Source organism: Telmatherina bonti (assembly GCF_933228915.1).
Source record: "Telmatherina bonti genome assembly, chromosome: 1".
Classification (NCBI taxonomy): Eukaryota; Metazoa; Chordata; class Actinopteri; order Atheriniformes; family Telmatherinidae; genus Telmatherina; species Telmatherina bonti.
In genome coordinates, this window is record NC_136619.1 from 14,356,947 (window position 1) to 14,382,368 (window position 25,422).

The 25,422-nt window shown below is 41.4% G+C and overlaps 1 protein-coding gene across 1 annotated transcript in view; it reads right to left on the reverse strand.

Moving 5' to 3' along the window:
• Positions 1-24,444, reverse strand: part of wtip (WT1 interacting protein) — a gene marked incomplete at its 5' end in the record, with an annotated part of 30,600 nt that extends 6,156 nt beyond the window's left edge. The window contains 3 exons of the mRNA XM_079246446.1: positions 9-76; positions 16,297-16,398; positions 22,962-24,444. Coding sequence (XP_079102572.1) covers positions 9-76; positions 16,297-16,398; positions 22,962-24,444 — 1,653 coding nt within the window. The remainder of the gene's footprint in view (positions 1-8; positions 77-16,296; positions 16,399-22,961) is intronic.
• Between the last annotated feature and the right edge of the window lie 978 nt (positions 24,445-25,422).

The following is a 25,422-nucleotide window of genomic DNA, read 5'->3' on the forward strand; positions in this document are numbered from 1 at the left end:
TGACCTACCAGGAAATCCTCCTCACAGTAGACCTTCCCATTGACGTTGTAGAACGCCTTCCCTCGCAGCCTCCTCCCTGGAAGGAAAGACAACAACATTAAATCTGCATTTTCCAGTGAGAGTTTATGAAAGGTGGTTACACTCATTTAATGTGGTCAAAAGGATCTGGACGCCCCTTTTGTGTGTTTCCGTTCTGTGAGCTTAAAGAAGCACGATGAAACTTTGGTAATGTTCTCACTCCTTTACAACAGCTAATCCAGCATGTTGCGTCCCAGCTCTACTTTGAGCCCTCTACAACCAGTAAAAGTCAGTCCGACGCTGACTCTTGTCTTATCTCTTGTCTTATCTCTTGCGCTTTCCTTGTCTTTCTTTATCTGTCTTCCTACAACAATTTTCTCTTGCTTTCATTGATGAATCAGCCACGATGCATGTTTTAAAATGGCCACTGAGTTGATTTAGAGATACCGGGGTATGATGTGGTACATAGAGCAAAGCTCGGCTGAAAAGCAAGGAAGCATCCTGGAAGAAAAAGTTGTCAAGTATAGGTTTTTCAGCCTTGGGACACTTCTGTGCAACAACTGCTCCAGGAATACAACATATTAAATGTTGCTGTGCCATCAAAATGAGTCAGAAAACCATACATTTTGGGTCCCAAATTTACACAGAAACCTAATGTAGAAAACAATGATCTGACTGTTTCCATCTTTCAGGCATCAATTGTCACTTTAACCAACTCAGTCAGATTTAATGTTTCCTTCTGCAGCAACTTTTATCAAATTAAACAAACACAAAATGTGACAGTGTTAATAAACACAATGGAGGAGGGGAACAGAAAAGCACAAAAGGGAATCTTGTTGCTGGAAAGCTAACCGGTTACTCAGTAACTTTCCTGTTTCAGTAAAATGCTACCTAGACCTGTGACAACAGTCTCTGAAAGATTTTGTAGATAAGACAAGTTTTCACAACAAAGTGTAGATTAATTTTAATGTAAAAGGTTTCTGATGTGAAAAGACCTTGAAATGTACTTAAATTAATGGAAAGACTTCCAAGACCATGACCGAAGGAGCACTCAATCCATTTAAAGCACTTCAATATTAGTCATCATCCAAAGTCTCAGATTTTAATATTTCTGCGGCTCTGAAGGAAACATTTAAAACATGTAATTTTCTTGTTGTTTTGTAGATTTTCCAGTTTTTTAATGAAGGAAGTCTTGAATAAATTGAAATTCAAGGACTTTAAAAGAAGTGCAGATTCACCAGATGGGGAGGTCTCTAACAAACCATATTGGTATTCTTGATGTGAATTTTGGGTATATTAAGACCATGACCTATCCTTATAAGTTAGTCAAGATATTTTAACCTCTAATTTACTCTGTTTCTTTGTAACTGTTGAACAAAGGCAATGATAAAGCAACACAGTACCATTTAAACATATATAGCTTGGAAATGAGATGCTTTGAAGAAAGAGCTCACTTTAAATCTTCATTAATATCTATATGCTGTCTGGGAAAAAAAAGAGATGTATTGTGGATCAAAGAGAATCTGTAATACCTTTGCTTTTACCTGCCTCTGTGCTGCACAGAGATTTTTGCTTAAAAAAGAAACTTGTGGACATGAACAAGCAGTGACAGCTATGTGTTGTTTTAAGGTGTATCAGTCCCTTATGTACGAGCAACAAACCATATCAGATGCAGCACACTCTTTAGAAATGAGATAACATATGTTAATATCTATGGTATATAAATGGTCCCATATGATGCAAAATTCACTTTCTTGAGGTTTTCTGACAGTCATGTGTCTCCATAGCCTGCGTATGAGGTCCAAATTCTGTCACCACTTACCCATTTGAGCACCACATTAGCGAATGTGTGCTCAAACGGGTTAGTCTGGCCCTGTTTACACCATAATCTTACCACTCAAAACTTTTTTGTGTGGTAAGATGCCTGGTCCCAAGCCGGGGTAAAGGCAGAGGGTTGGGTCAGTAAGAGCATCTGGCGTAGAACATGTACCAGATCACCCGAGTGATGATTCGCTGTGGTGACCCCTTCAGAGGGACAAGCAGAAAGGGGAAACAAAAACAACATCTGCACAACATGACACTAAAGTCCGCAATTATTGTTGTGCTTTTGCAGGTTAAACAGGGTCTGATTGCACAAGTGCAAGATGAGGCGAAGTGAAAGACATCATCGTCAGCCAAATATTCCGATTCCAGTTTGCACAGACAGGATTCGCCTTGCATTCCAAGAAAATTTCTCTCTGGAGACCGATATTGGTTTTTATCCTCCCCAGACTCTGTAATAGTGTAAACAAGAGGAAACTTTTCCTTTTTACTGTCTTAGTGTTGTAGTGTAAACAGGGCCTAAGATCTTTCCCCTTGTGACCCCGTGAAGGAACATAACCAATCCCTCGGGTAGTGGATACTGCCATAAACCTGCCCCCCGGCAGAGGTTTATATAAAGTAGAAGTAAAAATAAAGTAGATGTTCTGCCTTGTTTTTAGGTCTACATGTGCATTTAAAACAGGTGTTTTACTAACAGGCTCATCTACCTGCAGTGCAGCTGAGCTAATTAAATTCACCTGGTTTAGGAACTGGTTGGAAAGAGCTGCCAGACAGGACTTCTACTTTTTATTTGTACATGGAGTGGATGTGGATAGGCACCACTCATGAACATTTAAAGGTTCAGACACAAAAAAAAGCCCGTTCTCAGCAGCGATCACTAGAGCTACTTTTGGAATGACTGAAATTAAGGAACAAGGCTGAATTTGGAGAAACACACTTAGAAAACAATATTGTTGGACCTTTACCACCCATTTAAAATTGCTGAAAAATGGCTGATATGGGACCTTTAAAACAAAATCTGCTACGTATTATCCTTATATTTAATGTACCAGCAGCAGTAGCTGTCTACTGATCCCCCAAAATAATTCACAACCCATGCCAATCAATATAATAAGCTGTTTTCTCAATCTCCCCCAAATTCTCTTCTCTTTCATCCCATTGTGCTCAGCTCACAGGCTGATCAGCAATCATAATATGGTAAAATGGAAATGGTAAATGGACTTGTGCTTATACAGCGCTTTTCCACTCAAAGCGCTTTGCACTATATGTCACATTCACCCATTCACACACACACACACACACACACACACACACACACACACACACACACACACACACACACACACACACACACACACACACCAATAGGCACATTGGGGGGCAACTTGGGGTTTAGTGTCTTGCCCAAGGACACTTTGGCACATTGTTGGGAAAAACCTGGAATCAATCCCCCAACTTCCAGTTGAAAGACGACTGCGTTTCCTTCTGAGCCCACAATATGAAAATGTATTGATTTGATTATGCATTAATATGGAATTCATCAAAACAAAAGCTCATTTTCATCATGTTTTACATTACTATAAACACTTTGCTGCTGGTTAGACTTTCAGGCTGATGGTTGAAACATGGCCACAACAGATTAAGCCCAGGTTTAGCTCACGAGCTTTCTAACGAAGTGCGAACAGTGAATTCCTCTGGCTGAGCCTTCATTCATCTGAATCCAAATTTGAATCCAATCTGAAAAGGAAATTCTGTTGCGGGCTGGCTTCTGCGGCCCCCCTGCCATGCATCTCACACAGGTCGCCCATTCAAATTCATTTAACAGCAGCCACATCTCTCTGGCAGCACGATGACTTCACCCGAAGCCTGGCAGACGAAACCCGCGGATCTCATAAATCTGCCGGATTAGTCAGATTTAATTGTCGTCCTGAGCTGCCTTTGACTTTATGGGTGTCCCAGCACGGAAAAGACAATCCACCCCCGCCTCCCCGCCTCCCCACTCTCTCTTTTTTTTTTTTTCAAAGAAATTTATGCAATTGCTGTATTTCGAATGCACACACACATTATGTTGAAATGCTGGGACATGGCCACATAAACGGCATGAGCAGAGAAGGAATGCCGTGCAGACAATGGATGAGACCTTTAAGACTTTTAGACTGAGGAGCAATTAGCATTTTGGTAACGAGGAGAAAAAAAACAAAACCGGATTGAGGAAGAACTTAGTTTGAGAGACACCATCTCTTAAATATGCTGAAACTCTCAGGAACAGTGAGATTATGGTGAACAGAGCAGCAGCAGGGGCTGCGATGTACTGCTGTGTGCTGGTCTGTGGCCTCTGCTCTGGAGTTTGGGGTCTGGAAGGTGAACACAAAGGCCTCAGTGCTGATGGCTGTGTGGAGCGCTGCTAGGGGAGCAGGCCGACTGAGCAAACGGGGACATTCTTTCTGCCTGAGGTCACTAGCTGGTCCCATTCATTCCCCCCCATCACCACCACCAACACCACCACCCTCGCACCTCTCCAGCACCCGCTCCCTGCCCGCTTCCCTCACTGAGAAAAGGGAGGGGGAGGGCTCTGTGCCTTCTTCTCTCCCCTCTGGCCTTTTGTCACCAGACAGCGCTGCAGCGAGGCCAAACATCCTCACAGCAGTGCAAGGGACCTGTTTATAAGGTTCCATTTATTTTCTTGTTATTTTGAGAGCTTTATTTAAGAACTAAAATCGTCTTAATACCAATATATCATATAATTGGATTTGATGCAGAATTTCACATTCACTCAAATCAAAGACAACACTAGGTTGCTCTATCATGCAGAAAACAAAACACTTTTTTAGTGTTGGTAAAATGTGTTTTACCAATGATATTCAATAAAAGTCTAATGAAAACCAATAAAAAAAATGTTTTTTTGTTTAAAAGCCACTAAAACTAAACATAGTAGCTTGAACAGTCAGTCACTCAGCATCTCAAATAATGGCACATAATGATGAGTGATTTTCTCGGCCCCCTCTGCAGTCCTAATGCTTTTCTACAGTCTGCCGCCCGACCTCTGTTCTCCTTAATGCTGGCTGCAAGTCACATCTGGTCATTTAGGAAACGGGGCTTATTCTGCTAATACACTCAGTTTGAATGATGATGTTGCCATGGAAATAAGCATTCATGTTGTGATAGAGGGCTGATGTGTCATTGAGAAAGGTATTATTCGGCTGAAATTTCCTTTTGCAGTCAAGCATGTTGACCTGCAGCCAGCTCTGTTCAGGAGGGATGTTCTATTCAGTTTTCTAATTTCAAGGTTTTTCTTTCATTTTTATCTTATTTTAGCCTGAATCATTCTTCTGTTTCTACGTTCATTAGAGTTTTGTTACCATTTCTTCTGGGGGCAGCAAGATTGCGTTCACTCTACAAATCCGACCTTTTAAAATAACATGTTTCACTCTCCATCAGAGGTGAGAAATAAGGTGCTGCATCAGATCCTAGTGGTCTGGTTGATTAGATTTCTATCAGGACTTTGACCTAATTCTTCCACGTCTCTATTATCCCACATGTTTTGGTTGTGTTTACCTACAATGCTATGTGCTGAAAACACAATGCACTTTGTTTTGTTGTTTTGTCCACTTCCTGTATTTGGTCCTTTTGAAAGAGACAGAAATCTGCGTTTGTAGGCGGGCAGAACCCACTTCTTTGATCCGAATCAAAGTTAGTTTGTGCATTCATATAACCCCCAAACGAAGCGGACTTTCCAAGGAAAAAGACTAAAATTGTAATAAAAAGGCTGATGTAAAATGGCCCTAAAATAAACAAACTTGTCAAAGTGACATTGAAATGATTTCTCCAAGCAACCTGAGCTAAAGGTAACTCGTCTCAAGACACCTTGACTCTACAGGAGATCGTCCTAAAGACTAAAAGCTGAGGAACTTGGAAATTAATTATGGTAACGTAGACGATTCCACTCTTTATACTCCATTTCTGAATCCTTTTCCATACTGTATGCTAGTGCTGAGCGATATGTCCAAAATCTCATATCCCAATATAGCTCATTTTATATCGTTTATACATAACGAGATTAAATTGTTTGTGAAATTTTGTGTCAGTCATCATTTATGTGTCAGATGTGCTTGGCAACGGCAGCAGTGATCTCCTTCCATGTGGGGAAACTATGGCCAAATGATATTTCACAGGTAAATGCCTGCTGCAGCGTTTGCATCTGGAGTTTATTATGAGTGTTTTCGCCCCCACTTGATGCTGCTTTTGCTAGTTGACTCTATTCTTTATTCTGTATTCTTTGTCCTGATTCTTGCGTGGGTGATAAAATGAGTTAGTTGTGTCAAAGTCCATTGTTGGGACAGTGAGCTTGTCTGTTGTCGGTTCCACGTCGGCCAACAAATTTTGCCATGCGATTAATTGTCTCAGAAATTACTGCGATAAATAATAATATTGTGCTAAGCGTTTATTGTTGTCATTTTGAGACAATTTTCCACTAAAATAACAAAAATGCTGTAATAATGCAAGCACACCCTTTCAAAGATCACCATGCTTCTGGGGTTTTCGGCGACGTGGTTTTCTGGAACATATGGTCTCTGAACACCATGTAACACAGTTACACAGTCTATGGTCAAGCTCATATAACGGGACATGTTTGGACTTGACCAGAGGTGGAATGGTAAAATTTAACATGACTTTACCAACCACACTGTCTGAGTGCATACCATGTTGCACTGTCCTGTTTGTATTTAATCTGTTGGTCAAACACCGCAGTGATAGTGGACTGTCGGGAAGATGAAGCTAGCCTGTTTGTTAAAGTCTTTTTTTTTCCCCAGCTGGAAAAACTGTGGTTGATGGTTGTGTTTTAGGTGCAGATGGAAGCTTGTTGTATTGCCGTCTTTAAAACAAATGTGGCAGAGAAAAGAAAGACAAATGAGAATTATTGTGTTCGTCAAACTTATTGCATGCATTTTCTCCTATCATGCAATTAATTGACTTATTGCTTGTTGCGACAGGCCTAGTTCCACGTCGGTCTTTTTATATCCAAACCGCATCCGTGCGACAGAAATTTCCCTTTTTCTTTTTTTTGGGGGGACACTGCAAAAACTGAAATCCAAGATTAAAAATCTTAAATTGAGTACACATATGCTTATTTTTTAAAAGGTAAGATAATTCTTAGTTGTTATGCCAGAGAACTCCTCTTGTTTTAAGAGTATTTTTACTTGTTTTGGGAAGTCTTGACAAGCCAAATTTTCTTGTTATGTTGGCAAATAATTTATCTTATTTTAAGCAACATTTGATATATTTTTTTCTTGTTTTTTTAAAGGCTGAGTTTTTGCAGTCAACAAGCTCATTGGTTTAGGTTGGCTGGTCATCTTTTAGTAAATTACCCTTTGAAACACGTCTGCTACCGTCTTTCTCCATCTTTGTTTATGTATTGCTGCGTGCATGTCGTAAAGCGCATCTTGATGTAAAATACTGAGGTAAAGCACCTTATTGTGACGTAAACAAAAGAGCCTCATAAGAAATGATAGACATATTCTATTGTCCAAATGATATATATCGTCATATTACCCAGCCCTACTTTATGCTTGGATTTGTCAGAAAACTGTAGTTAGTACCACTTCTAAGGTTTAAATATTTGAACCCGCACTTTCTTTGAGAATAAACTCAGCATCCATCTTGCATCCTGTTTGTACTGTAAAGTCTCTCCTGTCAGTGAAAGTCAGCCTGATGTTGACTCGAATTACTTCTCACTCTGTCCTATTCTCTTTCTTTTCCTCACCTCCACTGACAATCTCACGCTGTGTTCTTTGCTAAATCAATTTTATTTATATAGCACATTTAAACAGCTACAGCATCCAAAGTGCTTTACATCACTGATAAAGATAAAGAAAGTATCAGAACATAGTGTGCGTTCATAACAGTTGATGTGATGTAAAGTGACACAACGTCCCAAAAGTAGAAGTTGTGAAGTTAATGACTGCTGTAGGAACATCACAACAAATGTCACTTTGTCATCAAAATGAGATAAATGTATATTTAATGTCACAAAAATGACAGACTAAGAGCTCCTGTAAGTTGTTAACCTTCAAATTAGTAAAATAATATTACATAAATGTAAAAAAATTTTCTTGAACAGCCATCACACAAGTTTGTTGTTCCACATAAATCAATTACTGACTGCTGGGCCTTTCCCTGTCAAATTGTGGATATCAACTTTTTTATATCAGCATGATGTCTGATTTTCTATCAGTGTTTTTTTATCATATCAAGCATATAAAAAATTATATCATATCAAGCATATAAAAAAGGAAATTGCTATTAAAAGCAACTGTTTTTTGTGACTTATCTGAAAGTTATTGATTGACAAGGTATAAGATATTGTCTTAGGAATAATCACATCTCACTTGCCTGCGAGTATTGATATAATGTGGAACTGTGTTTTTCTTAAAAGTGCCTTTAAATGACTTTGCTGTGAACTCACACTGTACAAATAAAGCTCAATTGAATATGAAGCATGCTCAGATTGTGTTAGTCAGAAATATCTATGGACTAAACAAGAAAAGCAAACATTTTGCTTTGGTGATTGCTGTGATAAAGACTGAAGTAACTCATGAAGTACATGTTTTTCTGTTGAGTTGATTAAATGAAGTGAACGAGGTGGAGCAGAGACAGACGTACGCTTGATCATAATACAAATTAAGACCAAGCTCATAGCAATTTATTTAATGTTTCCTGCTACTCGGAGGGTGCCCCACCCTTCCAAGAAGTTCAAAGTATTTAACTTCATGGCATCCAAACACTGAGGGGAAACACTGTTATTCCTCTTTAGTTACCATTATAATTCCTTCCACTCTGCTCATCGTGTTGGTTCAAAGTTTACAACAGGTTCAGGCACATTTTAGAACCCACATTGCAACACCAAAACCTACTGTAACCCACAGGAATATCTTTCTCCATACAGTCTGGAATTACCCTGATAAAAAGATAATTTTCATGTGAATGGAACGTTTCAGAAAGGTTTTTTAGACTCCTCTGAGTCTGCTTTTAAAAATGAGACCTAACAGATCTTTTTTTTTATTGGTGGAAAGCTGCAGCCTCTCCTCAAAATAAAACCACCTTGAACTTGTGAGGTTATCAAAATCCCATGTCTGAGGACATCAGGATCAGGCGACTTCTTCTCTGGTTGAGGTGAGGTAGGGCAATGTTATCATTATGTGAAGTCACCGCACATAAATAAAGACGACGTAATCAGAGCGTACAGGTCTAATCAGGAAAATATGCTACGGTCAGTAGACAATGCCAACTAAAACATTTTCAGCCTGTGAAACTTTTTTAAAACACTGATTTAATGGAACTTTTGACAAGATAACCCCCAAAATGCTGATGCAGACATTGTTCATATCAGGTCACATTCCAGCTCGAGGTATTTGTCAACTTCCTGTTAGTCACATGCTCGCTGGTGTGTTTCAACATGAGATAACTGTTGCTTTCAGAGAAGGAAATTTCCTTGTTGCAAAAGCTTTAAAAATTTAAAAGTGCTGTTATCTGCAAAAAAGTTATTTAACATTTTTATTACTTGACAAATCTTACAGCAACTTATGGTGATGTTTAGCACCTAGAAACCTCTAAGCAATTACACCCCCGACTGCTGCTGTGCAATTACGTTGATTAGCCAGAATAAGTCAGAGCTACTTAGCATCTAGGTACAACCTGCCAGCATACACACTATAAAAGCTTGCTGCACCCCAAGATCAAGTTTAAGCCTATTTCTCATCACAATGTTCCCAATGTGGACAAAAATTGTGTCTATGGAGAATTATTTGCAGGCCTTTTTCTAAAACAATAAAAAACAAACAAAACTATGAGGATATTTTGCTTTGTTTAGCTTCTTTATTTAAGAGACAGTCAACCAGAAAAGATTTGCTCTTACTGGTTCGAGGAAATCCAGTAAATCCAGTAAAATCTTTGTTCTTTGTCTTTAGCAGGAAAGGAAAAAAACAACATAGAAAAACCAAAGACAACAAAAACAAAAAAATAGAAACAAAAGAGCGCTTTTGCCCTGGCAGCAAGGACTGATGAACGTCCTGATCCAACTCACAAGGTAGCTTTAAAATTACTTTTATGCATGACGCAATTACAGGCCTGCACAGACCTCTTTCACTGTCCTTTCAAGCATACATAGTTAAAACAAAGACCCATGCAACATGTGCTTAACTCAGCGTTAGCATCAGTAACATACCACTCAATAACAGCTGCCACCGAGCAAACAAATATAATACTGAATGTGAACCGTGCCCATCCTAGCAATGTTAAAAGCCACGCTGCAATTAAAGGACTTCAATTTAGACTGAATTTTCTTCACAAGTAACTCAGAGGAGATTCCTGCTGCATCTTTCCGGTTTGTACTGGATTCGCTTCTTGAGGCATCAATGTGCTGGTTATTAACCTGGAAATATGTGGTGTAAATGCCAACATGTCTTCTTATTTCAGCTGTCTTAGTAAAATTCTGTCCTTGAAGCTCATTTTGGAGACATTTTTGTACTTGTTGAGCATTTAGGATGTGAAAACTCGTCTCGTCTCGTCTTCGTGCCGCTTATCCGGGGTCGGGTTGCGGGGGCAGCAGCCTAAGCAGGGAAGCCCAGACTTCCCTCTCCCCAGCCACATTTGCCAACTCTGCGAGGGGGATCCCGAGGTGTTCCCAGGCCAGCCGAGAGATATAATCCCTCCAGCGTGTCCTGGGTCTTCCCCGGGGTCTCCTCCCAGAGGGACGTGCCTGGAACACCTCACCAGGGACGCATCCAGGAGGCATCCTGACCAGATGCCCGAGCCACTTCAACTGGTTCCTCTCGATGCGGAGGAGCAGCGGCTCTACTCTGAGCCCCTCCCGGATGACCGAGCTCCTCACCCTATCTCTAAGGGAGAGGCTAGCCACCCTGCGGAGAAAACTCATTTCAGCCGCCTGTATACGAGATCTTGTTCTTTCGGTCACGACCCATAGCTCATGACCATAGACCATAGACCATGGATGTGAAAACTGAAAGAGTGAAATTGCTCCCTATTTCCTTGTCATGTTCCAATAAAACCAGGTTTTGTTTCACATTAATGCAGCTGATTGTGCACAGTGTGTTTGTGAAAGTGTAAACCAGTACTGATAATAAAGCAGGACTCACATGCAAGAGTCTCCCGCTCCCTGTTCACTTTCAGAGCAACATTTGTTTAACTAAAATGTGGCTTTGATGTGTTGCTTTGCTTGTTTTTTGGTAGGACACTGATACAACCTGAACCTGAGGCAGAGCAGGTGCCAATCAGTCAAACTGTGCTAAATCTGAAATCACCATGCAAATCACACCCTCTCACACACCAAACACAACACCGTTTAGAAAGAGACAGGTGAGATATGCTGTCTAACAAAGGAAAGAAAATAAATTACCTGCAGGCAAATTTTTCCCATCAGCACCTTGCAACTTTAACTACTAACCATAATCAGTCTTTACCTCAACAAAGACCTGAATAAACAAATACAAAACAGAAAAATAACAGTGAAAATAATCAAAAGATTCAGTTGAAACCGAGGGGAAATACTATAAGTTTTAAGATCTCTTACGGCATCCAGTCTGGCTTATTCCATATAAAGAAGGAACTAAAATACCAGCCCAACCTCAGCAGAAGGTTACATGGAGGGTGTCAAAAACACAATACTGGTGCAGGCTTGTTAGCTGTCAACTCACTGACCACCTGCTAATAACAAAAAAATACTTGTTTGCTGCTTGTATCCATCCAGTCTTTTAACTTTTAGAGGAGTATATAAATACACATATATGTATAAATTACATTAATACTAATATGTATATGGATATAAAGATACTGCATAGCTTTAAGAAGAAAGCACAAACAGTATGTTCAAGCGTTCAGATTTCGGCTGACTGGTGTGTTTAACCGGTGGTGGTGAATGATTTGAGAGGTTCAAGCCGCTGAGCGCCCTTCTGCCTTCAGTGCTTTCAGATTAATCTAACACAGGAGTGAGTTATTTTCCTTGCAGATAAATGTCTGCACAAACACTCTGAAAGTTATTTTTTTAATGAATTCATCGAGAGCATACTTGATCTTTCTCAACAATACAATATATTGTTATTACACTGAAACACTATCTTATTTTCACTCCAATTAGAACGGGTTTGCGTAAGGGAAATATATCCTGTGACAAACCAGAGGAAGAGCAACTCATCCTGCCACCATTTCAGCTGCGAATTCCCTGCTCAGTGTCACTGTTTGAGATCGTGCAGACGTGTTCAAGCTTCAGAAGAAGTAGATGGCTGCACAGCCAGATCGTTAATGTCATGAGTTACATCCATGACAAAATCTAAACTAAACAGACCCAAAAACCCTATCCACTTGCGTATGTGTGTCTGCGAAAGTACACAATCAGTTTGGCATGCGTGTGCCGTTTAAAGTGAGTCTGTTGCAGGCCAGCCCCCTCTGATAAGCAGGTCTGGTACACTTTGTGACTGCGTGATTGAAGTCCACCAGGGAAGACTGGCTGAAGTGGTGGTGGGGAGGGTTGCATTCTTGGCCATCTCATGAAAAAAGGGTGCAACCATGGGAGTAAGCCAAGAGGAGGGCTCAATTATGCATGGTTAAACAAAGCCCAAGGCTACCAGAGAGCAATGTCTCAGCAAACTCTGCCTCACTCTGGAGCTGCGGACTCCAGGAGGACTCCACACAGAGGCAAGAAGAGAGCACAAGAGAGGAAGACAGGAGAAAAGAAAACAAGAAACAAACAGGAGACATGAGAACTGAGATCCTGATAAATCATCAGATTGTGTTATGACATGTGCCGGCACTCGGAAAGTAAACTTCTAAGAGGCCTTCAAAACATCGCTTCAAGAAAACATTCCCATTCACAAGAGGTCAAACGATAGATTATATAGTTTACGTTACCATTAAACTATCTTGAGAGGCAGGTTGGCCTGCCAAGTTAATACCGACAACTTGTACACAGCATCAAAAATTACCTGTTGACTTATGGAGGACATAAGTTCTCCAGTAAACCCCAAAATTGTTATTTTAAGAGGTGTTTGTTTCTGTGTAGAAGCAACTGCTTTCCGACGATGAGCACTTTTAGCCTTCAGAGGAAATAATCAGGTTGTTTTACAAATGAGTCTGACCAACAAATCCTTAAAGTATCATAAATTAGACTAAAAACAGCTCTTAACAAGGCCGGAAGCCTCTTTTCCACAGAGAGCCCCACAACCTCAGCAACTGGACACTCGGCATTTGGCCCCTCTTTCTTCTGACACAATAAATCGGAAAGTATGTGGCTTTGGTTACATGTAAATTATAGGCAGTTCTTCCAGAGCCGGAGGGGTCGAGGTGGAGGATCAGTATCCATGTATAGTACACATATGAATGGAAGCTGGCTGAAAGGCTCTCTCCCGACATCTTTTCCTCTTGTTTCTCGAGGAAACGGGAGAGGTGGTCTGGAGTCAGGTGACAGCAGCATCCAGACACACACACACCCGAACACAATCCATACTGTACTTTGCTCTCAAAAGCAGATTTAATTACAGCCTCTAAGATCAAATAATATCAGAATTTTATATTTTCTTAGCTTGTTCTTTCTGCAGAAAGCTGCCCTACTGTTCTGCTGAGTAGTTTTAAGCCGGAGGACGTTGTTGTAAGCAGCAGGCGTTTTGATCCCCAACACGAGCTCTAAAAGCAAGCCGGTGATGCTAATGATTGTTTTTTAACAAAGGTAGCAAAAAACAGGATTACAGAATAACTAATGCTGCTTGCTAGGATGATTACGTTGCACACATCACTCACATGAGTTTCACTTCCCTGCTTATCCCCCTCTATATCTCCAGAAGACAAAAAGATCTTGCCCATTTCTGTGCTTTCTGTGACTCATGCTGGCTTAGGCCAGGTTTTTATGCTGTAAAGTGTTTCTCCTCAGGAGCTTAAGATACTGCGCTGAGATAGATGTTGAGATGAGACTGACAGGTGTTTCCATGGAAGTAAAAATCCACTCGACTAATTAACACAGTCAAAAGCTGAAGCTGCAGCAGCACCTGTGACACACAACTCAAGGAGGAAAACTGCGTGTCACCGGGTTTACAAAGAAGTAAAGTGTGTAAAAGAAAAATGAATGAAAATTCATTTCAATGTTTGCTCCAATTTGTTTCTTAGATTATTTGTCAGGGATCATGTGTAAAAACATTATCCAATGATGCCTTACCCCAGATTTAGCCTTAGCTAGTTTCCATCTGCAGTCCCTGTAGATCTGTGCAGATGTACAACAATAAATTGTTTCCTCCGTTGTATTTATCTACCCCGTCATTGTTGCCTGCCCTGCGTGCAGCCAGACACCTCTGCACATGCACAACTGGTCATCTTGATGTAAATGTTTGATTTAATGGGGCTAGCAGCAGGAGGATTTTCATTGAATAGGAGAACCGCTAGCCCAGGTAGCCAACCGAAATCAAAACAAGGATAATCAATCTCTGCTATTTGTCCGTTAACATGGTGTAAATAAGATTACAGTGACTCCTATGCAATATATTATTCATAATTCATGTACTAACATGGAAAGGAAATATGATAATATATATAACACTAAGACAGTGATTCTCAAACATTCTGAGCCACAATCCCCAAGATAACATATTAACATATGAATAAATAAAGTTGAACATAACGTTGGTGTTCGTGACCCTGCCACAGTGGTTTTTGGTGGATGTGACTGACAAACAAAGCACCTGCATGCCTAAAATCTGCTTTCTCACTAAAGTAGTGCCAAGTTTATGCATTGATGTGTTAAAAATATTAAGGCTCCGATTTCACAGATTTCTGTCTGCACTGACTTTTTCATTTTCTGATTAAAAAAAAAATCCCAAATGTATCTGATAGATGTAGGCTATATATTTTTCAGATCTAAATTATCTTGTGACTCCCATGTGATTCACAGCCTCCAGTTTGAAAACCACTGGACTAAACAACGTAAATAGATGAAGCACAGCAGTGGTCTGTGTGGCAGTTGGAAACATTGCAATGGCTTCGTCATTGTAGGCCCCATACTGGCTTTCTGCTCAACGTTGCCTCCACAGTTTTCAGTGATCCTGCTACATCAGGGTACACATCTATCAGAGCCCTAGAAATGGACAAAACTGCACACATAAAAGATGCAGGCAACAGACAGAAGACTGTCATTAGCGTAGTGTGTGATTCGGGCTTAATTTGGTTTCCATCTTTCATCCTACCTGTACTCTGAGCCCTCTTCTGTCAGTAAAAGTCAGTCTGGTGGTGACTCTTGTCTTATCTTTCACACAGCCTTTTTTTTCCTTTCTCTCTTTAACTGAGATAAAAATCTTCTTGCGTTTCTTGAATCAGCAACGCTGCACTTTCAAAATGGCCAGAGTGTTGACATCCAGTTGCTAATTTGTGACGCAGTGTTGTAAATTGCAGCATCCTTGGAAAAAGTTTTAAGTCCAGGTTTCCAGCCTTCGGATGCCTCTGGGTAACGACGTGTCCAGCAACTCATAATAAATGTGACTGTGCCATCAAACAAGTCAGAAGCTTTTTTTTTTTTTATAAAGTCAGAAAACAACAGTGTTAAACTGTTAAAATGTTTTGCCAATTCATCATTATTTTCTCCAGTGACAACAGTTTGTACATCCATGGTGAGGAGCAGGTAGTAACTAATACAGCATTTTTCTCACGTAATTGTCAAACATCTGTTCTTCTGAGAATAAGAATTATGGCTCCTAAACTCAGCTTGAATATCTATCCCGCTACTGTCAGTCAAAATCCCGAAATTTTTCATGTTGCAGCAACATGCACTGCTACTCGGAATAACCTGATAAATGTAGACTTGTAGGTGCAAGCTTAAAGGATTATGATGAAGGGTGTTGGTGGTGTTACTGACTCACTTTTGTTTGACAGAGACTGAAAGGTCTCCAGGTATTGACTAATAATGCCATTCATGTGCTATTAATTAATTAAAGCAAAATATCGACCACTCCTGCGATAACAGTGAGAAAGCATCAAACAAAAAGAATGAATTTGTTGTTTGTCAGGTCCAATATGGATAATCTCTAAAGGTAATAAGTAAGCAAACAGTTAACTGGTTAAATGACTGTATATTTACATGTAAACCTTAGTTATTTGTCTCCACATTCAGAAAGAAGATTATAAAGTCATCATTAGACTCAATGACTTTGTCTACAGAAGTGCTTTGACATGTCTCTGTCACTGGTTTGATACACATAAAATGGACTGAATTAATCCTGAAGCACTAAAGTGAACTAAACAATTCTTGCATCTTTAGTCTCTAAACTTAAATCAATGAAACATGTAAATATGTAGCTCCAAACATTAAATACATCTGTGCTTGAGCCAAATTCATTTAGAAGAAATTTCTTGACATTTACTGGTGATATCGTCCCAGTTACTGTTCACATAATTGACCATATTACTCACCACAGGAGCAGCAGGTGAAGCAGTTTGTGTGATAGAGGTTGCCCATGGCCTGGCAAGCCTGGCTGGCCCCATACACACCCTTCCCACATTTGACGCAGATACCTGTCAGAGACAATGGGTCAGTTATTTACTATCATGAGCACACTCATCAAAAAGCCATCTTGTGCAAACACAGAGTCAACACTGTATTATTCTGCTACATATTAGACTTAAGTGTTGCAGCTCCTGTCATTTTTCTTACACAATAAAAAAAAAAAAGCTGTTAATGTAAAATGATAGACTTTTACATATTAAATTGCACTCTCTGGTGAGACAAACAGCACGACTCTCAGAGCTATGTTGTAGGCTTCTATCAGATCAGTGCAGAGGTGCAGCTGTGCACGCCGCTGAACAAAAAGAACTAAAAATCTGAGTTACATCAAAACTAATATTTCATTAAGTTATTTTGACTCCAGTTGCACAAGACCTACTTCTGTCATTTCCACACATTACATCATACTGTTTGAAGCTAGACTACTTCAGGGCAAACTCAAGATTACATGGAAAAGCATTGTGAGAAAACACAGTGGATATGAAGGGATTATCAGGAAGGGTGGACTGGAAAAAGGGATTGTTCCATTGCTTGTTCCACCCCCCCCCCCCCCCCCCCCCCCCCCCCCCATTTCTATGAACAAAAGTGGTTCTCTCTTACAATACACACACCATTAGGTCCAACTGCAGCAATGCCTCTCCATAAACCTATTTTAAATCCTCAAATCATCAATACTTTGTCAGGTTTTCCCATCATAAATTCTATAGATCAATATTAATAAAGTCACGCTGGTGCCTCTTAAAGAAGCTGCAGCCCCAACAATGTCAGTGATTTGAAGAGGAAAAAGCAGAAATGACTGGATTGTAACGAGTCATGTCAATTTAAAAAAGGCTGGTGTTTGCTCTGTGTGGACATTTTACTAACTTTAAAGCAGTAAAGTCTCATCCGTCCGTTGATATGGAGCCAACTACACAATCTACTGGTATCTCTAGTTAAGAAGCAAGAAAGCAGTGGCTCAAAGGACTTGACACACAACAGCAGCAACGGCAGGCTAACAATCTAAAATCTCTCACACGAGACAACCTCCACTGAGGTCACATTCCTCAGTGAGTGCAGGGTCAATGCCTGGATGGGGTGAGTCTAGGGTCACGGTGCCCACAGGACATAAGATCGTACTAGATCTCAACAGGGGATGTGCACACCATCTCCCCTCCTCCTGCGGATAAATTATTACATTTGCTTATCTGTAAAATACCAGCATTTCAAGAGAGATTCAAAAGCATCATGTGCTGATAGCCAGCGTCCACTGGTTACCTGAGGGAATTACCCCCCTTTCCTGACAGCCCTAATGAACCTTCTGATGTTACAATAACACACCAAGGACAAAAATACAGAGTAAAACATCCAAAGTCTTTAAATCACTGAGAGGTTTTTTCACAATGAGTGAATTATTCTAGACGTCTAAGCCTTTGATGATGTGCTTTACCATTTAATAGAGCCGTTTTTACAAAGACGCTAAAGTCTCTGTAGAAGTAAACGTGCCTCAGCCATCTCCTCTTCTTGGTAGGGGCATGTTATTGCATTACTTTATCAGGTTTTGATCAGTTAACTAATCATTACAATAATCATTACTTCAACCATTTGTTTAGAAACTTCTATTTGTATCATTGTTGAAAAAAGGTAGAAAAATTATGCAAAGTCTGCAGTAGAGATTAAAAGCATATTTTGAGACATACAGGACCAAGTTGTCTGTATTGTCCATCCTCCAACCCGTCGTTCACATCACAACATTGGAAACCACAAGTAAACCACAAACCAAACAAAAAGTGTCTAATAGCAAATGCACATGCAGTTCTGTGGTCTTGTATGCATGCAGACCTCCATAAAAGCTAGTTGTTTAATTTTTCCTTTTTAGCATTTTGGCAAAATTAGAGGTAGCAATTAACATCCTAGCAAAGTAACTGCTGAAAAACCAAGCTACAAGCTAAGAAAAGCTAGCATTAGCTGACTTATTGCCCCTCTCTCTTGCCAAGTTTGAGCTACTTATGGCTCCTAAAAAACAAATCGGTGACAAAATACCACAGTGAGACTTTTAAACACAAGTCAACAAAGCGACGGGTCAAGAAAAGGCCAAGTTCGCATATTTTGATGTATAAGTACGGAATAAAAAGCAGAGCTCTTTTTAGTTTGCCTGATAGGTTGAACACAGGTGACAATGAGTTGTTTTACATTCGCTGCATCATCCAAAAAGATTGATGGAAAATGTTCAATATTTCAAGGTGAACAGATTGTCGTAGAGGAAGTTCTAGTCCAGAGGTCTCCAACTCGGTCCTATGAGGTCGGACAATTCAGCAGGTTTTTCATGTATCCTTTCTCCAATGCAGCTAATTCAAATTATTGATTGTTAGTTAACCTGATAGGCTGTTAGATCCATATTAACTAGATTCAGGTGTGTTGAAGCAGAAATACATGGCAAACCTGTTGGATTGCAGACCTCGTAGGACTGATTTGGAGAGCTCTGCTCCAGTCTCTGCAGCACCCACATCAAACCGCACGACACAAAACTCAGATTATGCATCTTAAAACTATCTGGGTACATGATGGAAGAAGAACATCTATGGATTTGTATGATAATGCTCTTTCTTTGTTTAAAAAGAAGATACACACTGTCCATAAATCACTCCTTAATTAGTTTCTTCCTCCTAAATACGTCACCCCTCTGTTCTGCATCAAGACAGACTTCCCTTTCTTTTTTTTTTCCCCTTTCTAATCACCTGCAATGGAAACGATGAACAATGCAGACAAGCACATTGCTATGATGTAAAAAAAATATTAAAAATAAGTTTTGAAAGAATTATGCCATATAGTGAATGAAGTGTTATTTATTTATCAGAATCTGACAGCCTTCCCTGAAAATTAGATCACAAGACAAATGATGCTGTGTTCCTATACATATTTGTGGCAGCGTATTACAGATTTGTCCAAAGCTGAAAATAATGCACACATGATACTAACTTCAGATCCTTTTTTCAAAAGCACCAGGTTGCTACTTCACACGTGACACTGATGTGTTTTGTGCTGTTGCCATCAGATAAATGGTTTTCTATCAAACCAAACACACAGGTAGAGAAACAAGATTTAGATTTTTTTTGCTACGTCGTCATTGGATGGCGTGAAATCCCTCCCTGACCAAAGGTTGCAGACCGAAACCTTACAATTAAAAACAAAAAAGAGACACAAGTCTCTTAGAAAAATAAACTACCACACACATCAAGTGGTCATATTAGGAGGGACATGTTTTTTATGTGTTAATGTTGTTTCCTTTAGGATTTGTCTTTATTTTTTATTTAAAATAAGAAAAGGATTCAGATGAATCAATTTCACTCAGGTGACTCACTACACATCTGTCTAGATGTCAATAAGGAAAATCAATGATTTTCTGCATCACTTCAACAGACAGTGGCCTCACACAATAGCAGAAATATGAGAATGCTGCATTCATGTCAGTGAACCTACATTATAATCTGAGAGACAAGTGTGTGTACCCAGATAGCAGATTTCTGTGTGTGTGTGTGTGTGTGTGTGTGTGTGCATGTTTTTTTAAGCAACAAAGCCAAATGTTGCCATGTGTATCTGTCTGTCATTTCTAAAGAGTCTTTTCCTTCCTCCTACTTTAGCTTCCTGTCACGACTCGTCCATTATACCGTTGAACAACTAAACTAAAACAAATGATTTATTCATACAGCTCTATTGATTTACCTTCAGACCGTTATTTAGTCCAGTTGCAGCTACGCCACAGTTACTTGAAAAAACAAAACAAAATATGTGTTGGTGAGACTTGCGAGATTACATGTGTCAACTTGTAAACATCGACCATAAATGTGATTTACTTCCACACATGCTATAAATCCTCCCGAGTCTCCATAGTGAGGATGTGGTTATGGTTTTTACAGGACAGCAGGGAAATCTCTGAAGGACTCTCCGTTAGTCATTCAAAACAGGATGCTAGATCACTCATGTGCCCATGTCATAACATGTCCATTTGGCAAGGACAGGATGCACTGTGTATATTGTAGTTAAAAATAAAATGGCATCACTTGATGCACACGGATTCCTCTGCCTCAGAGCTGTAATGTAATATTTTAGATTTCAGTCATGTTGAAAGCATGCTGCTCAACACTGACTTATAATTATGCTCATAAGAAGACATTTTTTAATCAAACTCTTATCTAATAGCCTGCTAATTAAATAAAAACACCAGGGTGTTGCATCAGTATAAGGAGGAGGTTAAAAAAAAAATCTATAAAAGTGAATTGAGAAGAGAAAATCTGAAGAAAAATCTAACCAGTGGTTTCATCTTACGATTATGTAATATTATGAAAAGCATAAATTAATTCAGAACATCTAATAAACACAGATGACTTTGCACCCTCTCTACCACCAACTAAACAACAGCGAACGTGCTGTGAGTTGTAAGAAGGCCTGCACTGCCTGATTCATGAAACTTTAACTACCACTATGACTTCTCAGAGCCCAAAGTCAGGGCTGCAAGTCGATGAAGTAACTTCTGCAGTGCGTGTTTGATCAGAATTCAGGATTTGCAGAAAGCCAAATGCAATAAAATCTCTGCAGAACATGCACTTGCTAAACATGACATATGCTCATAATGCTTGCAGCACTAAATAGTCAAAACAATATAGTCCCTTGATTTGTTTATAAAGATGTGAAATAGTGGAAACAGATGAATCAAGAGAGCAACAGGAGACTGAAGCAAGAGTGTGATGTTAAGAACTATGTCATTCAGAGTGACGGTCTGTTATGGTGTGTTATGGATTCCCCTGTCGCTCTTCACACATCAGTGAACAATGAGGTCTTTAACTTAAAGTTAGACTAAAAAAAAAACACATATTTAGTGTTATCTCAGCTGCAGAGTACATGCACAGTACAGGCAAAGTAAATGGGAGCCTTCAGTGCAGCACACAGAGTGTGCTGTTGTCCACGAGTCAGCATGCGTGTGACAGACATGTGCATGACTACTGCCATTATAATTCTGGGCAGGTGATCAGACTTGACCCCCACCAACTATGTCTGGCCCGCCAGCCAAGATCGTGTGCCAAGTGTCTGGTGTTGCCCGACTCCCCACTGGCTGGTTAATGAAGGGCTTCGCGGGGGAGTAAGGGTGGGGTGGTGGTAGTAGTGGAGGGGTGGAGTGGGGTGGGCCTCATTCTGCTGCTTCAATTGCAAGCCTCCATCAGGCCAGCTGTTGATTCACAGCTCCTTTGCCACCACAACAAACAGAGGCCACCTCAGGGCCAGCCAGCAGAACGGGCAATGTGGGACACTGGCAGGCATTGCTGGGCCCCCCAAAAGAAGCCCCAGCGATCAATTTCTGCACTGTCGCTACGGAAACAGAGCTGTCTCTATTGGGCTCGGAGTGAGGAGCGTTTGACTGCATTCTTCTCTCTCCCTCTCTGTCCTCTCTCTCCATCTCTATCTATTACCACCTCCATTATCTATCCTGCTCTTCTCCTAACCCCCCCCCCCTTTCCTCATGTCACCCACCCGTCTTCCATCTTCCTTCTTTCACCTGCTGCTCTGGGACAGATCAACAGCTGTCTCAGCCTCACTCTGAGCAAGTGCACTGGCTATAAAACAGGCTACTGTTCTCTGTTTGCAGCCATTTGTCTGGCTGCTGATTCAAAACGTAGACAGCAACTTCCTCGGTGAATCACTGTTAGTGATTGCTGATTATTTTAAGCAAAATGCAAATCTTTAAAAAAAAACAAAACAAAACATTAAAAAGCTCGTTCAGGCAAGTCTTTAAACATCAAAAGCATTTAGTCTTTGAGTTTACTAAACATTAAATGAGCATCCAAACAGTCGCAAACAGCATGCTTGACCATAATCCATACTGCAGTTTCAACAAACCATGACCACACAGCTCCAAATGACTGAAGGGTGTGTGCTCTGCCAGAACAGAGGGTCCCATTCAGCACCATGCCATGCTCTGCAAATGTTAGCTCTGCCAAGACATTAGTACTGGCCTGCAAAAGCCTCCCTTATCAGCCAGACGGGGGGACCCGTTAGTCGTGATGCAGCATTAGCAGGTTGCAAACAGACCTTGAGGAGATGGCAAGCCTTGAAATACTCTGATGCAAACGAAAGCCAGTTTTCAGTTGCAACACTGTTACACGTCACATTTCATCTTATAGACGTCACTGCAATGGTTGCTCTTGGGAAATGCTTCTTATTATCAGAACTTGTGTCTGGCACAAAGAACAAGGTAAAACTTTATAGGCAGCAGTGCCGCTCTGACTGACTGTGGCCAAGATCAGATAATGAAACCAGTTTGTCTAAATCTGTCTAATGGCCTCTTTAAACTTACTTGTGCATGAATATAACCTCATGAAAGATGTTGCAGCATTAAAAAGTTCCCCCCAAGTTCCCCCATTCTCAGGTACTAAAAAAGTCAATCCACTAAAAGAAAAAAAAAAAAAAAGATTACATTAATCTTAGTAGTTGATGATGGGGCCAGGATTTAATCGAGTTATTGGCAACTTAAGTTGACTGAAGAAGTAAAAACTGGGCAAAAAGCAAAATAAATAAATAAATAAATAAATAAATAAAAACCTACCGAAATATTCCTTTTTCATATGCATCTCTAACTCCTTTTCCAGCTCCAGGGTGAGCGCCTCCAGCCTCTTCTCTGCCTGGCTTGGCCCACTCTCTCGGTTGGGGGTCACCTGGTAAGGCAACTTAAACCTCTGGCCAGAAGAAGCCGTTTTTGAGGACATCCCATAACTAAATGACGACGTGGACCCAGCGGTGATGTCCACGGTCCCTCCTGTCTGCTGGGGTTCAGGCACCACATGCAGATGGATGCTGCGACTTGGAGTCCCATTAGAGTCCCCAAAGTCCTGCAGCAGAGTGTCTTCGTGTAAACTGCTCCCCAGCATGGACGACCTGGGAGAGGGCAGCTGTAGATCCGGATAGGTGCTCATAGACCCCCTGGAGCTGCGGGAACTTCTGGAGCTGTGACTGGAGATGCTGGACCGTGGGCTGACCACGCAGTTTGCCGTGGTCCCCGGTCTTGCGCTCCCATCCTGGCTGCAGATGCTCGAGCGGGGGCTCGCCAGCGGGGCTGCGTGAAGGATTGCCCCCTCCAGATCAGGGTTCACCACGGGCCCGTACCGTGAATCAGAGTAACTGGATCTCGGGCTGGTGGTGAAGGAGTACTGGCTCGCCGTGCTCGACCTGGGGCTGGTGTGCCTCTGGTCGTAGCCCATGCTGATGCCGCTGGTGCGGTTGCTGCTGGGCTTGCTGCAGCAGTCACAGCTGTTGAGGCTGGCCCTGGGACTGGAGTGCTTACTCGTGTCGCTGGCGGTGCTTGCATAGCTGGATCGAGGACTGAGGACACTGTTGCCTTCACAGTGAACCAAACTGGATCTGGGGCTTGTATACCTGTCTTGACCCTGCACAACCAAACTGGTGCGCGGGCTGCTGATGCTGGACCGCGGACTGGCGTGTTTGCTCTGCTCCTGGGAGGACAGAGAGGATGCCAGACTGGAGCGGGGACTGGCGGCGTTGTACCTCCCGTCGTGACTGCTGGTTATGCAGACACTGTTGCACCTGTTGCCGGGCAGAGGCACCGGTTTGTTTAGATGCACCCCGTCAAAGGAGGAACCGGTGCTGTACCTGTGGCCCTGCACCTCCAGAGAGTACCTCCTGTGCCTCTCGGAGGTGCCACTGTAACACGGCAAAGCCACTTCGGATTTGGTGCAACAGCTCTCCTCGCCGTACAGCGCGTCTCTCTGAGGGGCGCAAAAATCCACAGGAACGGTCCGGTTGCAGTTCACAGGGCGCACCGGAGCCGCGTTGTACACTTTATTCCCAGACGTGAAATTCTCCACTGTGTGATGCTGCTGGTGAAGAACAGAGGTGCCATTCATCGGCTTAGTTTTGTGCTCTGCTACAGCCGGAGCTGAAAAGTCCAAATCTGGGTTTATCATCAAGTCTCTCCTCGCATTGTATATCCCGTCTTTATAGGCATCATACAAGGAAAGGTCCTCCATCAACGTAGCGGCCCGGAGTCCCAGGTCTTCCTGATAGTGCTCCATGTTTGCGAGAAAACAAGTTTGAGAGTGCGCTGCGCTCCGCGAGCCAAACTAGCGAGCACCGCGGAGCACTAATTGCATTTCACATGGAAATCAAAACAAAACGCCGCCGCGCAGCCGTCGCTCATTCACACAAAACCGCCAACGTGCCCGCAAACCCCCGCCGCGAGCTGCATCGTCTTCTTCTGCTTTCCTCACTTCGCCGAAAAAACACGAACTCTTTCTCACAGTTTCAGCAGACGGGGATACGTTTGTCAACTTCAGTTTTTGTTAAGTTGAAAGGTCTTTACAGTCAATGGCGCGCTGCGCGGAGGAATTTCTCCTTGTTGGTTTTTTTTTTTTTTTCCCTCTAAATTTCTTTTACGCTCGCTTCACGAGAATTTAAAGCGGCTTGGATAAATGCATGTGCTTGAAATATTTTTTTCAATTTGGTCTGAGTTCGCTAAGTGTGCGAGAAAATCAAATAAATGAGCGGTTTAGGAAAGGGACTCTTTTGCCTGAAAGGAATGCGGGGAGGAAGACAGGATGCGCTGCGCCCCTGTGGAATGTGGTTAATGCTGCAGAGAAACAATGATTGCGACCAACTCAGCAAGGGGCTGCCGGCTCCGAAGAGAATAGTTTCGAGGGAAGGGGACGTCTGCATTCATCCCAGCCGGACTAAAACACCTCTCAAAACACGCCTCACCTGGTCCAACTCCTTCTTCAGCAGAAATAGGCTGCAGTCAACTGGTATCATGGAGAGCAAAAGAACTTAAAAGACTTTATCCAGACTTTTTTTAATTAGCTGCACAATAGACTTCTGCAGATTGAACGAGAAATTAACTGAATGCAAAGTGTTTCCGTGACTTAAAAGAGGACGAATCTTAAGAGATCTGAGAAAAATAGTTTATTATAGCTTATTTTGCATTGTACTGGTCCCAGTTGTAAAACAGTTTATCAAGTCTTCAGCTACATAAAACTTTGCAGCACATTTGCAGCCTA